The 14,389-nt window shown below is 39.3% G+C and overlaps 1 protein-coding gene across 1 annotated transcript in view; it reads right to left on the bottom strand.

The window, feature by feature from the left end:
- THSD7A (thrombospondin type 1 domain containing 7A) overlaps window positions 1-14,389 on the bottom strand; it is a 432,531-nt gene that overhangs the window by 105,329 nt on the left and 312,813 nt on the right. Inside the window, exons 13-14 of the mRNA XM_059728968.1 lie at window positions 10,525-10,657; window positions 6,804-6,907 (exon numbers count right to left, since the gene is read on the bottom strand). Coding sequence (XP_059584951.1) covers window positions 6,804-6,907; window positions 10,525-10,657 — 237 coding nt within the window. The remainder of the gene's footprint in view (window positions 1-6,803; window positions 6,908-10,524; window positions 10,658-14,389) is intronic.

Here is a 14,389-nt window from a genome sequence, read left to right as displayed (position 1 = left end):
AAAATCAGCACCATAAGACCAGATTGATTAGAATCTCAAAGGCTCTTGATAAATTGGAGAACTGGACTACAGGCAGCAAAAGAAAAACAAAATCAACAAAGAAAACCTAAGTCACAGTCCAGCTCTACTTTCCTATGATCCTATGATATAGGGAAGTAAAAACAAATGCATAAATACATAAATTGGGAATATGATTAGTATTCAGGCTAGGCAGCACAACTGCTGAGAAGCATCCAGATGTTAGGGTGGATCACAAACTCAAATTGAGTCAATGTGGTGCTATCACCAAAAAAAACAATTACAGCTTTAGACTGTATTAACAGAAGTTTTGTATGCAAAAGATGGTTGAGAGTATTGTATCCCAACAATAGGAGGAAAAGGGTGAACTGGAAAGGATGCAAGGGCAAGTGACAAAGATGATAAAGAGGTTGGAATATAGGCTTTGAAAGAAAAGGTTGACAGAACTAGGTATATTTAGCTTGGAGATCAAGAGATAAGGGTGGTGGTTTTCATGACAGTTTTCAAATATTTGAAAGACTGCTAAAAAAGCATGATCTTTCTTTATTGCCACAAAGGGCAGCATACAAGACAATGTGTTTAAATGGAAGTAAAGCATATTTATATTAAAGCTGTCTTAACAATAAATAATAATAAGACAATGGAACAAATTGCCCTAGGAAATGTTCTTCTTTGGAGGTTGCCAAGAAGAGGTTGATGGTTTAGGATTAGCAAAACCCCCATTTGTGCATAGGGTTCTACTGTATAGGGTGACCAAACATCCCAGTTTGGCTGGGAGAGTCCCAGATTTCATAGGAGAGTCCCAGGCAGTTGCTGAAGATTAAAACAAGCATCCTGGAATTGCAAGGGCATGAGGCACAGTCCAGTGGGGAGGCAAAGTGGCGCAGTGCACAAGGAAGGCGGGAGGGCAGGTCCCTCTTCTTCCTGCCTGCTCAGCACACCATGCCACTCCACCTCTGTCTGCAGTGGCACCACTGACTTAGGAAGAGAGGGAGGCAATGTCCAAGTTTTCCCATGGTCCCATGTGGTCACCCTAGTACTACATGATCTTTGAAGTCCTTTCATGTACTGTATTTCTATGAAAACCTTGATGTCTAAATCACAGAGTCATAAATTACAGGATTAACCATTGTCTGCTTAAAACTTATAGAACAATTTTTATTTTTCTTCTAAAAACTCATTTGTACTCATCTCTAATTGAGTCATATAAAAAAAGAAAAATGATATTCTTGTTCTTTGGCTCATCAATACCATATATCACTAGCTGCCATAATCATACAACCAACACCACTTTGCCCTACATTAACTCAGAGGAAGAAGACTGCTGGATCAATTTACATGAATAATATTTTTTTTGCAATAGTGTCTAATCCTATCTTTGGCAGACAGGGTTCCTTAGGTGAATTTGATATCTTTTATTAGACCAACCCAAATAGTTGGAGAATAGTTATTAAGCAAGCTTTCGGGTTCAAAAACCCTTTGTCAGGCTAAGGAAGTTTCAGCAGTTGGTGTGTGCTCTTCCTGGATGGAATGAAAAGTAAAGAAGCCAGGGGCTGGGCTGGGCTGGGGAGTCAGTTGCCAGGCAGATTATAATGTATCAAAAATCCAATGTCTATGTTTAGTCCATGATCTCTAGTATCCAGCAGGTTGATAAAATGGAGCTCATAGGCTCGTCTCTGGGAAGTGTTGTGTAAATTTCCCTTGAGGATCAGGACTGAGAGATTGGAGAGAGAGTGGCCCTCCTGTGAGAAATGTGCCCCCACCGGTAATTGGGTATTTCTGTCTTTGATAGATTTCCAGTGTGCGTTCATTCTGGTGCGTAGTTGTTGTCTGGTCTCTCCTACATATTTCCCATCAGGGCATTTGGTGAATTGGATGAGGTATATTACATTTCTGGAGGTGCAGCTGTAAGATCCTGGGATGCTGATGGCTCTGTTGTGGGGTGTAGTAATAGTGGGGGTGGTGGAGATGTGTTGGCAGGTTTTGCATTTCTTGTCATGGCACGGTCTGGATCCTTTTGGTGTGTTCTGGGCTTGAGGAAGTTTGCTTCTGGTGATGAGGTTGGCGAGGTTCGGTGCTTGTTTAAAGGCTAGGATGGGTGGCTCTGGGAAGATCTTTTTAAGAACAGGGTCTCTGTCTAGTATGGTTTGCAATTTTTTGAGGATTTTCCATACAAGTTCAAGGGAGGGGTGATACGTCATAACCAGCGGTGTACGATTTGTGGGGGGTTTTCTTCTGTACTGCAGCAGTTCTTCACGTGGTATCCAGGTGGCTCTTTCAAATGTGCAATCTATCTCTCTGGAGGAGTGTCCTTGCTGGGTGAAAGCCTTTTTAAGATTGGTGAGGTGGCGATCCCGGGTGTTCTCTTCAGTACAAATGCGGTGGTATCTGAGGGCTTGGCTGTATATCACAGCTTTTTTGGTGTGTTTAGGGTGATTGCTGGTTCGGTGCAGATATGTATGTTGGTCTGTGGGTTTCTTGTATACTGTGGTCTGTATTTTACCCTTCTGGATACTGATCATTGTGTCTAAAAAGGAGATGTTGGTGCTGGAGTATTCTAAAGAAAGTCGGATGGAGGGATGGTGACTGTTGAATTTCTGATGGAAGTCAATCAGAGATTGCAGGTTGTCACTCCAAATGATGAAGATGTCATCGATGTATCTTAAGTATAGCAAGGGTTTGATGGTGCAGTTCTTGAGCAAGTCTTCTTCCAGGTGGCTCATAAAAAGGTTGGCATACTGTGGGGCCATTTTAGTGCCCATAGCTGTTCCCATCATCTGGAGGAAGTGTTGATTATTAAAAGTGAAATTATTGTGTGTGAGGATGAAGTGTATAAGGTCAGTAATATCTTTGGGTCTGTATTCTGAGTTGTAATCTTGTTCCTGTAGATATGTAAGGCAGGCTTGGATGCCATCCTGGTGTGGGATGTTGGTATATAGGCTGGTAACGTCCATGGTGGCTAGGAGTGTGTTGCTGGGAAGGTGGTCTATGTTTTTAAGTTTCCATAGAAAGATAATCCTATCTTTAGTTTTCTCATTTATATATAAAAAAAGATCAGCAAGCAGAAGGCTCAGGCTTAACTTTCAGAGATGCTGATCACACTTAACTTTCATTGCCTAAAATCTAGGCACTTGTTACTAATACCTGGATGCACAAATTAGCACAAAGGAGAGAAAAAATGGTGCTATGGTACCCATTTGAGTGCTCAAAATGGAATAGGTCATCATTATTAAAAAAAGAGTGGTTATCTTTCCAAAAATGCTTTTAAAAAAAGTATATATATTTTACAAAATCAAAAGCGTTTCATGCTTCCTTAGGCTTGACTTCATTTATCATAGTTACTTGAATATAATGCGACCCTGAATACAAGACAACCCCCCAGTAATTAAATTCTATATATGGAAAAGGTATACATGTCTTATAATTTTCCATTTATAGACTCTAATTATTGGAGGTTTGCCTTGAATTTGCCCCCCACCAACTGCTACATCAGGGAAATAAATCTGGGGGGTTAGGTAGCCACCTTGCCCTCTACCCCTCTCCTAACTTCTTTCCCCTGCAGCCCTTTCCCCATTTCCTTACTGTCAGACCCTGCTCACTGTGAGCACATGGAAGTGAGAAACAATTTAAAAGCACTGACCTAGGAATAAACATAAATGTATTAATTTGCATATAGGGACATTACTACAGGTACCCATAGACTTATTTCATTCAGAATTGATACAGATTGAAACCCTTTTGAAACTGCTGCAAGTTTTAGCACAGATACTCCATAAACATACTTTTAAGCAGCACTTCTGTCCTACTTGTACATAATACAAACTATGCATGACATTAGTCCAAAGCCAAAAGACTCATGATTTACCATGTAGTTCACTGGTCTGGTCTCCAGCAGAGACAACAGTGTTTCAAGCCAGAGTGACCCCATGGCTGAGCACTGTTCAGCTATATGCCACATACCCGACAAAGATACTTCCCCATGTCCTAATTAGCTCCCCACTCATGACTGGAACTGGGGTTTTTTTCACAAGTCCTGGAATCCTTCATAACTTTATATGCAGATGAGGCATACGGCAACCTGGTTTGGCTCCATCTCATGAAGGGTGGGGCCACACTAATCAGAAATGAAGGGCTGAGAGGGGAGGAGACAGAGAGACTCTGCATGGGATGTTTGTGACCCCATTTGGTTATGTTTGCCAAACATTTAAGGCTAATGAAGAAATAGGAATGATTGGAAACGGGAAAGAAAGGTGCAGCTCAGCTGTGGGAGTGAAGAGGAAGTCAAAATACATTCAGTATAGTGGCTCACAATGACTTGAAAAAGAGTCAGTGTTGAGGGGGACTGAATGCAATAGGCACTATCATATAACTTGTTCAGATGGGCTGTACTAACCTACCCTTGTGGCAGGTTCCCCTCAGTATGTTACCTGACAAGGGAAACACCATGTATCTGAGTCCATGAGGGCGGTTTTCCTTAAGCGTTCCCAGGGATAATTGTTCTTCTGGCATGGTTTCGTATCCGCCAAGGTGTTAGGGCTTAAAGCCCACTTTATGGAAATGAGAAGCTTCTCCCTAACTTGCTCCTGTGGCCATATGGCTGAGGGCAGGTAAAATTTGGGGGCATCTGAACCCCAAGCCTCTGGGCTGGTGCTTGCATGCAGGATGCCTACCAAAAGACTTTGGAAATATCTGAAGCCTCTGGTGGGGGTGGAGGATGTTTGCTGGTTGTAGAGTCACTTATGGTTCTGGAATGACTCATGGATTTGGACTTGGTTTGGCTGATTTGGTTTGAATGCAGAAAAAATTATTTTAAAAAAAGTTTGCCTGATACAGACCATGTGTTTTACAGTTTTACTTAGTATTGGCTGCATCTGATCCACTTTGTAGTTGGGTTCCATTACTGAGCACATGCTGCTTTTGGCAGCAGTTTAATGATAGACAATGTATTTAATTAAGCCTCCTTGAATGTGAATGTAAAATGAGGGGCTTTCCACCCATGTTGCCTTATATTTGAGTAAATACTGTGTGGATTGCATTATATACATATACATACACATACACATACACATGTTCTTCCTCAGTCTCGGCTGCTCCTACAGTTCCTGATTCTAGACCATCAATCCCATAATCTAGTGAATCTCCTCTGCAAAGCTATTACCAAATCCCTTATATCTGAATGTGCTGGCAAGCTTCTTGCTTGAATAAATTTGTAGAACCACATAACCATTTCTCAACATGATCCAGAGCTTCTACCAGGGAAGTATTTCAGGAAAACACTGGAAGTCAGTTACACTAAGTTTGCGAATATCTGTCCACTGAATTTCCAAAACTATTATTTCCATGTTTGGATATTGTGTGAATAGAGTTATATATTAGAGTACAGATAGTACAGCTGTAAAGCAGTCATGGTGAATGGTAAAAAAAAATCTTTGCACTGTGATGATAGAGCACATGCTTCAGTCTGACTGTGAGGCAAATGTCAATAATTATGCTGCAGATTTAGACACTATTTCTATCCTGACAATGCAGGAGGCAACATTTTATATTATCCCAAATTACTGTTACCAAAGAAATAAATCTTAGTTTCTATGTGCATAATCTAATTACATCCTCCAGAAGTCGTTGGGCCCAGAAACAGAATGTGTTAGTGATGTGCCATCATGAGAATTACCGTCATCAGAAGATTTTTTGTATTAACAGGAACACCTTCAGGTTTCATTTCAAGCTATACTTCAAATTGATTTTGTTTGACACCCTTAGAATCATTTACAGAAACTACAGCTTTAAGATTTATCATCCAAAATGTCTAAAGTAAATCATAACATGCTTTAATATAACATGTAAGTTAAAAACCGGAATGCATCACTGAGTCCTGTTCAGGAAACGCTTCTGTATTCTGCTAAGTCAATACTTTTATAATGGATTGGAACATGTACTCAAAAAAGGAGAAAAATCTCTTGATGTTCAGGGTTGATTGGTAGTTTACAGTAATTTCATTATTGTAATAAGACAAGAGGCAATTTCAATTTTTTTACTGAATTATTTCAATAATTTTCAAAAGTATTTCTTACTATATATCATGCAGTCACATATGCATGGTTGTATTAACTTTAAAAATACTCCATAATACAGGTGACAATGAAGCCAAGATTAGACTGTTAAAAGTAGACACCATCATATGCCAGATATACACAAGGAAGAATCTTGGATTTGGCTACAGCGTGTTTGCCCACAGAAATGCACAGCCCCCTCCCCCCCCCCCTTCCTGCATTGAAAACACAACATTTGCACAGACAAACCATATTTTTCATGGAAGACAGGTTAAAAATATAATCTTCTAACTAAAAATAAATGTGAAAAGTTACCATATTTTTTCATGAAAACACTGGCTTTTCCACTGCAGACACACTGGAATATTTGCCCTAATTAATGAGAATGATTTCTGGGCTCCTTCTTCTCATGGCAAAGGAAAGTGGGTTGGAAATTATTAAACCTGAAATATCCTTGTCCTTAGCCACCAACATGGCAAAAGTAAATAAAAGCTTTAAAAAATTCTATAAAAGTTAAAATAGTTAATTTATGAATAAAGAATTGAAACCAGGCCAGCAATTTAGTCTTTGCACCTGCTGGCTGTCACAAATTTTAATAAAAATTAAGTTTTAAGCCTTTATATTTCCAATTATAACTGCTTATGAAAGAGTGCACAATTCCTGTCCTCTCCCTCCCCTCCCCCTATTATAACCCGGGACTTGTAGGGAATTAAGACTAGAAGTGCTTGCTCTAACCTCTCGCTTGTAGTCCTGGCCCACACGTTTCATGTGCCCCTGGGCTGTCTTGGCGAACATTCCATGGTACTAGCTGGCATCTGCGCCATTTGTGGGTCTTCCACCTGAAACAAGGAAAGCAATAAACTGGAAACAATTCATCTAAATTAATATTTGCCATAAGAAATGGGAGTAATTGTTTATTTACTATTCTTAACCAATATTACCCACAACAAAACATAGTATGCAAAGAACTTATTCTTTTCCTCTATGCTCCACTTATTGTGCTCACTAGTTCTATGAGAGTTGCAGGTGCTTAACACTTCCCTTTATTTGTAAGGGTCTCTGGAAGCTGGCCATGGTTTTCTTTACATATCTGAAAGCACTGAAAACAGAACTCATCATTAACAAATATGTAGTGAACATATCAACAACGATCATATCATTGCTAGGATTTGTGTAAGTTCACTTTGTCTTCTACTTTGAAATTTTACCTCAAATTCTGCTGCATTATGTCCAGAAATATTGGTGCCCGAGACAAGTATTTCTTAGGGAAGGATTTTTTAGGCAAAGAGTTTCCAGGTCATTTAAGGAAGAATGCCTTGTATTTGAAAGCTTGTCTAACTCTCTCCCAATTACACAGTTGTTCCAATAAAAGATATTACCATAAGAATTCCTCTTGCATAATTTGTGGACTATCATGCCTAGAGCATAAATCTTACATTACTATAGTTATGTTGGTATCATTCTGATCATATTTAGTATTATTCATAGTACATAATGGTCATGATTTGTGCAAACACCTTAATTTAATGAAAGAGCTCCTTCTGTATGATTATATGCTGAGAGCATACTGCTATTAGTGATTAAAAGTCCACAGTCTACTGATAATGGAAAATGTTGGAGGGAGACACAGAGGGTTATAGCTGAGTCAAATTATGCATTTTAGCATATTCTTTGTGTGGAAATGCTGGATAACATGATTGCATAAACCAGTACAGGGTCCAAAATAACCTAATTTACAGGATTACAGGTAGCCCCTCTACCCAGAAAGATGATGGACACCTTGCTGAATGACTATACTGAGATGTCACCAAAACAACCATCTGGTGTCACTGACTTGGAATAATTCTCTAGTCTGATGAGTTTAAGAGGGGTTTTTCTTTCCTGCACAATGATATGGAAATGGCAAAGAGAGAACATTATTTGGAGGGAGGGGGTTGAAGATTCCCAAGCTGAACACAGGGAAGAGCAGAGCTTTGCTATATATAATGGGGAAAAGGGGTTGGGTGGGACAGTCATTGCCACATGTACACCAGTAAGCAAATTGTCAGACCAAATGCACTCCTCAGAACGTATACTGAAACAGCTTGCAAGAATGGGAGAGCAATGCTTTGTCTGAAATACTGTTTTAAACAAAGTACATTTTACCCTCATTGAATCAATTGCATATTTAATTCAATTATCAACTAAAATTCTTCTGTACCAACAGAATTTCTGTCTAGATTGCCCCGGAAGTGCCTAAAAATCCCAAATTCTGGGCAGGATGGCTACTGTCCCAATCCTGTTGTAATCAAAAGTAACATGAGTGTGTGCTGGGGAGGGGGACAGGAGGAAGTTATATATTTCCAAAAGATGACCCACGCTGCCAAACCATAAGCTTTGGTGTTTAGAGTGATCCAAAATTGCCAATTCATGCTAGATACTCCTTTTTCATAAGCTTCAACTTTCAGTGTAATTTGCCCTACCCTATACTGGTACCTGAACTGAAGCAGAAGTAGATATAAATGATGATGTTAACACTTCCTAGGAAAAAGTTTTAAAATGATATTCCCTACCATTTGGAGTGCTGAAGTTTAGCCACTTCAAGAACTGTACACCCTCATATATTTTTTCAGCTAGGAACATCACAATCTGCTGATGGACCAGATGTCATAATTCAGATGAATGAGAATTGTTAAAAAAAAAATCAGTGTAATATACTGCTTTTATAATTTCATATATTACTGGGGCTGGCTGGGGCTGCGGACAGAGGCTTCTCTGGCTTGTCTTTGTGACATTCTGGGGGTGGGCTGGGGCCGGCCTGGTGCTCGCTGGAGCAGACAAGCATGAGCCAAGACTAGTGTGCTGTTCTGTGAGGGTGGGCTAGTGAGGACCCCCGAAGCAGCCTGGGATGCTGGGGGACTGTGACCTAAATTGAGTTGGGAAGAAATCTGGTACAGAAGTCTGATAGACCAGCCTAACCTAAATTGCTTAAATCTGATACTACATCCATCCAGATCTACCTTAAACTGACATTTTTGTCTATGTGCACTGAATTGTTCTGTTACTGATATAGACCATCTTTTAATCGCTCATACCAATTTGTGTGTAATGTGTACCTGGCCGTAGCTGCTGCAGAAAGCTGATTTCCATACGAGGATCTATTTTTTTTAAGACCTAAAGAGATGTGAAATAGGAGAAGAGACCAGGAGTACTGGCAGATGGCAAAATTGTCCTGATATGAGTTAACTTGATTAGTAGAACATAAAAACCATTACAAAGGAAAGACCATTCTTAAATACTTCTGGTTTAAAGAACAATGAGCCATTAAGTTAATTGATTCCCTCAGCTATCTGAATAGTAATAACAGAGATGCTGCACTGTGTAGCAAAAATCTGAGTAGGGCGCTTCTATTCTGAATAGAAAATCAGCTTCTCCCCTTAATATGTGTACCCCAATTGTGTGGGGCTGATTTTTCAGGAAAGGGTGTGTATCGTATATGAGAAAGTATGATATGTTCTGAATCAAACATTTTTCCTTAAAATGAAATATTTTATAAAATATTTCCCAAATAAATCAAAATATTTTTGTGTTACTTAAAAGTTTCAAACATGAGGGGCTGGATCCACCTGTGCACTATGACTGCTGTGCACTGCAATGGTACAGCAAAACAGCCTAAAGCTTAGCTTAACCAATTACTTAAGGATGCACTCTGCTTAGGGGATCCTTGGATGACAAAACGGCTGTTATAGTGGCTTCTACATTGACATACTAAAGTCCCAAGGGGCAAAGGAATGGTCAGCGAAAGGGAATAAAGCCAGAAGACTCTTGTATCCTGGCAATCCCCACCTCCTAGAACGGTCCCTTCAGTCCACTGCTATATTGTATTCTGTCTGTGAGGGGAGTTAGTTGATGACTAGTTTTATTTTGCAAGGGACTGAGATGAAATGGGAAATTTAAAACTTCTTTTGTGTATACACATTTCCTAAGCTGTTGTGTAATTCCCTTTCTCTTTACAAGCTGTCACCCTCTGCCACGGAATATGGTGCATTTCAAGGGGACTATATGTGTTTAGTTTGTGAGGCCTTCTGGGATAATTTAGAAAGAAAGTTTTACAATTTGCAGCTAATCTACAGCACTCACAAAGGATTACTAAGTGATAAGTATTCAACCTCCTAAAATTTAGTAACTAAAACAGTTGATATTTTAGCATGCTTTACATTTAGCTGCAAAAGTCAAAGCTGCGTGATTAGAAATAGAGCACTGGAGTAAATGAATTATGGATGGATTCCAGATATAAACGAAGCAGAATGTTAAATCACTGAGTCAAATACAAGTACAATGTAACCCCATCAAAATCAATGAGATTTAATCTACGTTAACTTGGCCAAAAGTGGGTCTATTTTACCTAAATTTTCAGTTCATCAGGCTTTGCAAAAGCTGTATGCTAAGCACAGTTCTCTTAATTAGTTAGCATTACCTGTAGGTATAGCAGACAGGGGGAGCTTCACATTCCCTCTCCTCAAATAATGCATCTGGGCACTCACGGCCACCATTGGAAGGGAGCTGGATGATGACACGATGGCGAGACTGCTTCTTTACTGTGGCAACCCCTGCAAAGAGTGGAATATTTTGGTTCCTTTCCACTCACACACCAAGGATTTCTAGAATGATGATTATACTGCGATCACAGTAATTAAGAAAAAATAATGTATTAAACAATTGACTCTATTGATGGTCAAGTTATTTTGACCATGACAGAAAAAATTTCAATTACCAATAATCGTGCCTTGGATTAACCTCATTGGCTACGATACTGCCACTCTACTCCTACACTTTGATTTTAGCCAAAAGATAAAGAAGCAGAACTGCACTGCTTTCAAACACAATATTAATGCATACAATGTACAAGTTAACAAAATGTTAGCAAGGCTTGATATGCTACTGTAGTGTACACTTTTACAGATTACTTAGTCCCTAAAATTAAGAAACAGAATTAGAAATAGTATGTAATGTAGCAAATAATTGAGTCCTAGAATTTTCCATTCCCTAAATAGCAGAATAACAAAATCTAATTGCTTTTCCCTTATCTTCACACCCAGCAGTTAGATGGATTTAATTTATGCACTTGTTTTTGTCCAGGGTTTGTTTTAATGCCATTCACTACACACTTGCTTCCCACGTGGGACCCATATTACCCTATCTAGATATAGAAAGAACTTTCCGAAAGAGCAAATCTAAATGTGAAGTTTTATTTCCTGGCTCTTGACTTAATTTACTGTTCACATGTTTTAATTATTATAGCTATTTATTATTCATGATAAATAAATTATTCCAGGCAGACCTGATTTGAATCATATTCCAAAGATCAGAGCTATAGGCAGAGAAATGAGAGAACCATCATTCTGTAGTCACTCTCAGAAAAGTTATTTAATTTTAAAGGTACTATAATCTAGCAGTTTTAAACTAAAAAACTGGCTTGTACAAATAGATTTAGAAAACCTAATACGGATAAATTGTTGAAATATGATTATAAGCCACAACTGAGAATAATACTTAATGGATCTGTTCTGAGATGTACTAGCTGAGCTAGTAACAGCCGCAAATGGCTTATTAAAGGATCTGAAGCTTGGCTAGACATGGAGATTCCTAGGCACTCTCCAACACCAGTGATTGAGAGGGAATGGTAGAGGAGCCACTAAAAAGGATCCTGTCACTGCACTATTCAGTAAAACTGCCATAACAAAAGCTAAGATCTGGCTCCCAAAAGGCAAGGAAGAACTGAAACCCAAGGGTTCTACTGACAGAATCAGCTGGAATTAGTAAATATTTTGAAGCAAACATTGCTTGCATAGTATTGAAGCACTATTTGGCTCATTGAGTAGAAATGTTATTTGTGCTCTTCAACAGATTTGCCACCTCATTTGCCCATGCCCGTTATTGCATTCAGTCTGTCTCAATTTGTAGTGCATATACTTTACTGCATTAAGAACCCTCTTTAAAATAATGGACGTAGAACAAGACAGTTGTGCATCTTTGTCAGAAAACAACAGATCCTGAAGAAGCATTTCAGTAAGAAATTGATAGTAATGCCATGAAGTAACTGATTTCATGTTTTAGGCCATACACCCAATGTTTCATGCTGTTAAATTGATTGGTTCCAGCTTTGTTTCCTTTTTATTGTTTATACATTTAATCTTCTTAAATCCTTTATTAGTTGTAAAAAGGTCTAATCACTAATTGGAAATTCCTTTAAAGTGCCTTTATAATTGTATCCTTAGGAAAACATGGAGAATTGAGCGTGAGATTGAAAGAATATATATTTAATAGATTCACGGATTGTTAGGGGCTGGTAAGGACCTTGTAGATCATCGGGTCCAGTCCCCCTGCTCTAGGCAGGAAAAGATAACTGGGGTCAAGTGACCCCAATGAGGTGTCTGTCCAGTCTTCTTTTGAAGATTTCCAGGGTAGGTGACTACACCACCAATGGAGGGAGTTTATTCCACAGTCTGGACACCCTGAATGTAAAGGAGTTTTTCTGGAATTGAGCCTGAAGCGGCCTTCCAGGAGTTTGTATCCATTGCTCTTGGTCTTCCCCAGGGGTGCCCTGGTGAACAGTTGTTCACACATTCTTGATGTACTCCCCTAATGTAGCAGTAAACTGCTACCAAGTCCCCTCTCAGCCTCTTCTTCTGTAGGCTGAAGAGGCCCAAGTCACTCAGAATCTCCTTGCATGGCTTATCTTGCAAGTCCCTGATCATATAGGTAACTCTTTTCTGGACCCTCTCAAGTTTTTCCAAATCCTTATTGAAGTGAATGTCCAGAACTGGATGCAGTACTGTTGCTGTGGTCTCACCAGTGTGGAGTACAGTGGGAGTATCACTTCCTTAGTTTTGCATGAGATGCAACGGTTAATGCATACCAGCGTGTTGTTTGCCCTGCTGGCCACAGCATTGCACTGCCAGCTCATGTTCATGAGATGGTCGATCACTACCCCTAGGTCCCTTTCGGCCATGGTGCAAGTCAAATTGTTGCCACTGAGCCTGTAGGTATGTTGGGGATTGTTTGACCCCAGACAGAGCACCTTACACTTCTGAGTGTTGAACTTCATCTGGTTTTGGTCTGCCCAGCTCTCCAGCCTATCCAGGTCTGCCTGTATCTGCAACCTATCTTCTGGCATGACCATGCTCCCTCATAACTTGGTGTTGTCTGCAAACTTGGCCAGTGAGCTTTTCACCCCCACATCCAAATAATTGAGAAAGACGTTGAAAAGCACCGGTCCAAACATGGACCCCAGAGGGACACCACTGGCCCTGATGGAACAATCTCATACTTTTTGGTTTTGTAAGTGGCTCTCAGTAATCACCATGTCTCATAGAAGGATTAACATACATAGAACATGGAATTACATTATTGACTCTCTCTCTCTCTCTCTTTGCATATTATATGGATACCTCCCGTCATGCTTAAGAAAAAAAGGGGGGTAAGGCAGAAACACCTGGACAACACTAATTCAATCAATGCTTTTGCTCAAACTATAATGTCAATACAAAAAATATTCTAAGAGCTTTACGGTGTTCAATTTTCTTGTAAAAATGTTGACAAACACATTGAGGCCTTCTAGTATATTTTTAATTCAGACCCTTAACATAAATTTGAATGTTGGTTATTTTAAAAGTTAAACTTCCTTTGATAGCTTTTAAAGTACTATTAAAGGGAGCAAGAGATGAATCTCCTGCTGCTAATGTAGATTTTAATGTAGAACTTATGTGTTAACACCTTTGGGGGGTAGTCAATACAGTCTATCATATGCATTTTTTAAATACAACAAATTCCATCCTTGAATGCTCAAGCTCCTCCAACAAAATCAAAGAAAATAGCATACATGCATCCAAAGGCAAAATCTGTCCTGTTAGGTAATCATATAATATTGTGTTAGCTGCACAATATGATGTTATAGCAATGAATTCATATCTGTTGTGTGGCTCATTACTGATTGAAAATGGCAGATCCAAAGAAAATATTATAATAAAAAGCCTGCAGCAAGAGAAAAAAAAAAAGAACTGTTAAAGGAAATACTTAAGAATAGCTAAAAAAGAAAATGTGGGAGTGTCTGCCCATGGGCCACTGAGACTGGCAGCTGTAAGTACAATGTTACAATGGATTACATACGATTTTAAGAAGTGGAAAATGTTCTGTTGCTCAGAACAAATGATCATGTACTATAGAAAAGGTGTCAAAGATCTGGCCTGTGTAGCCCTATCATCTCTCCTATGATGGTGCCTGTGGGTTTGGGAGTGGGCCCACATACTTCAAGCAGTGCATGCTGGACCCCAATCCAACCT

The sequence above is a fragment of the Alligator mississippiensis genome, chromosome 5 (genome assembly GCF_030867095.1).
Source record: "Alligator mississippiensis isolate rAllMis1 chromosome 5, rAllMis1, whole genome shotgun sequence".
Lineage (NCBI taxonomy): Eukaryota > Metazoa > Chordata > Crocodylia > Alligatoridae > Alligator > Alligator mississippiensis.
This window is presented reverse-complemented; position numbering and strand designations above follow the sequence as displayed.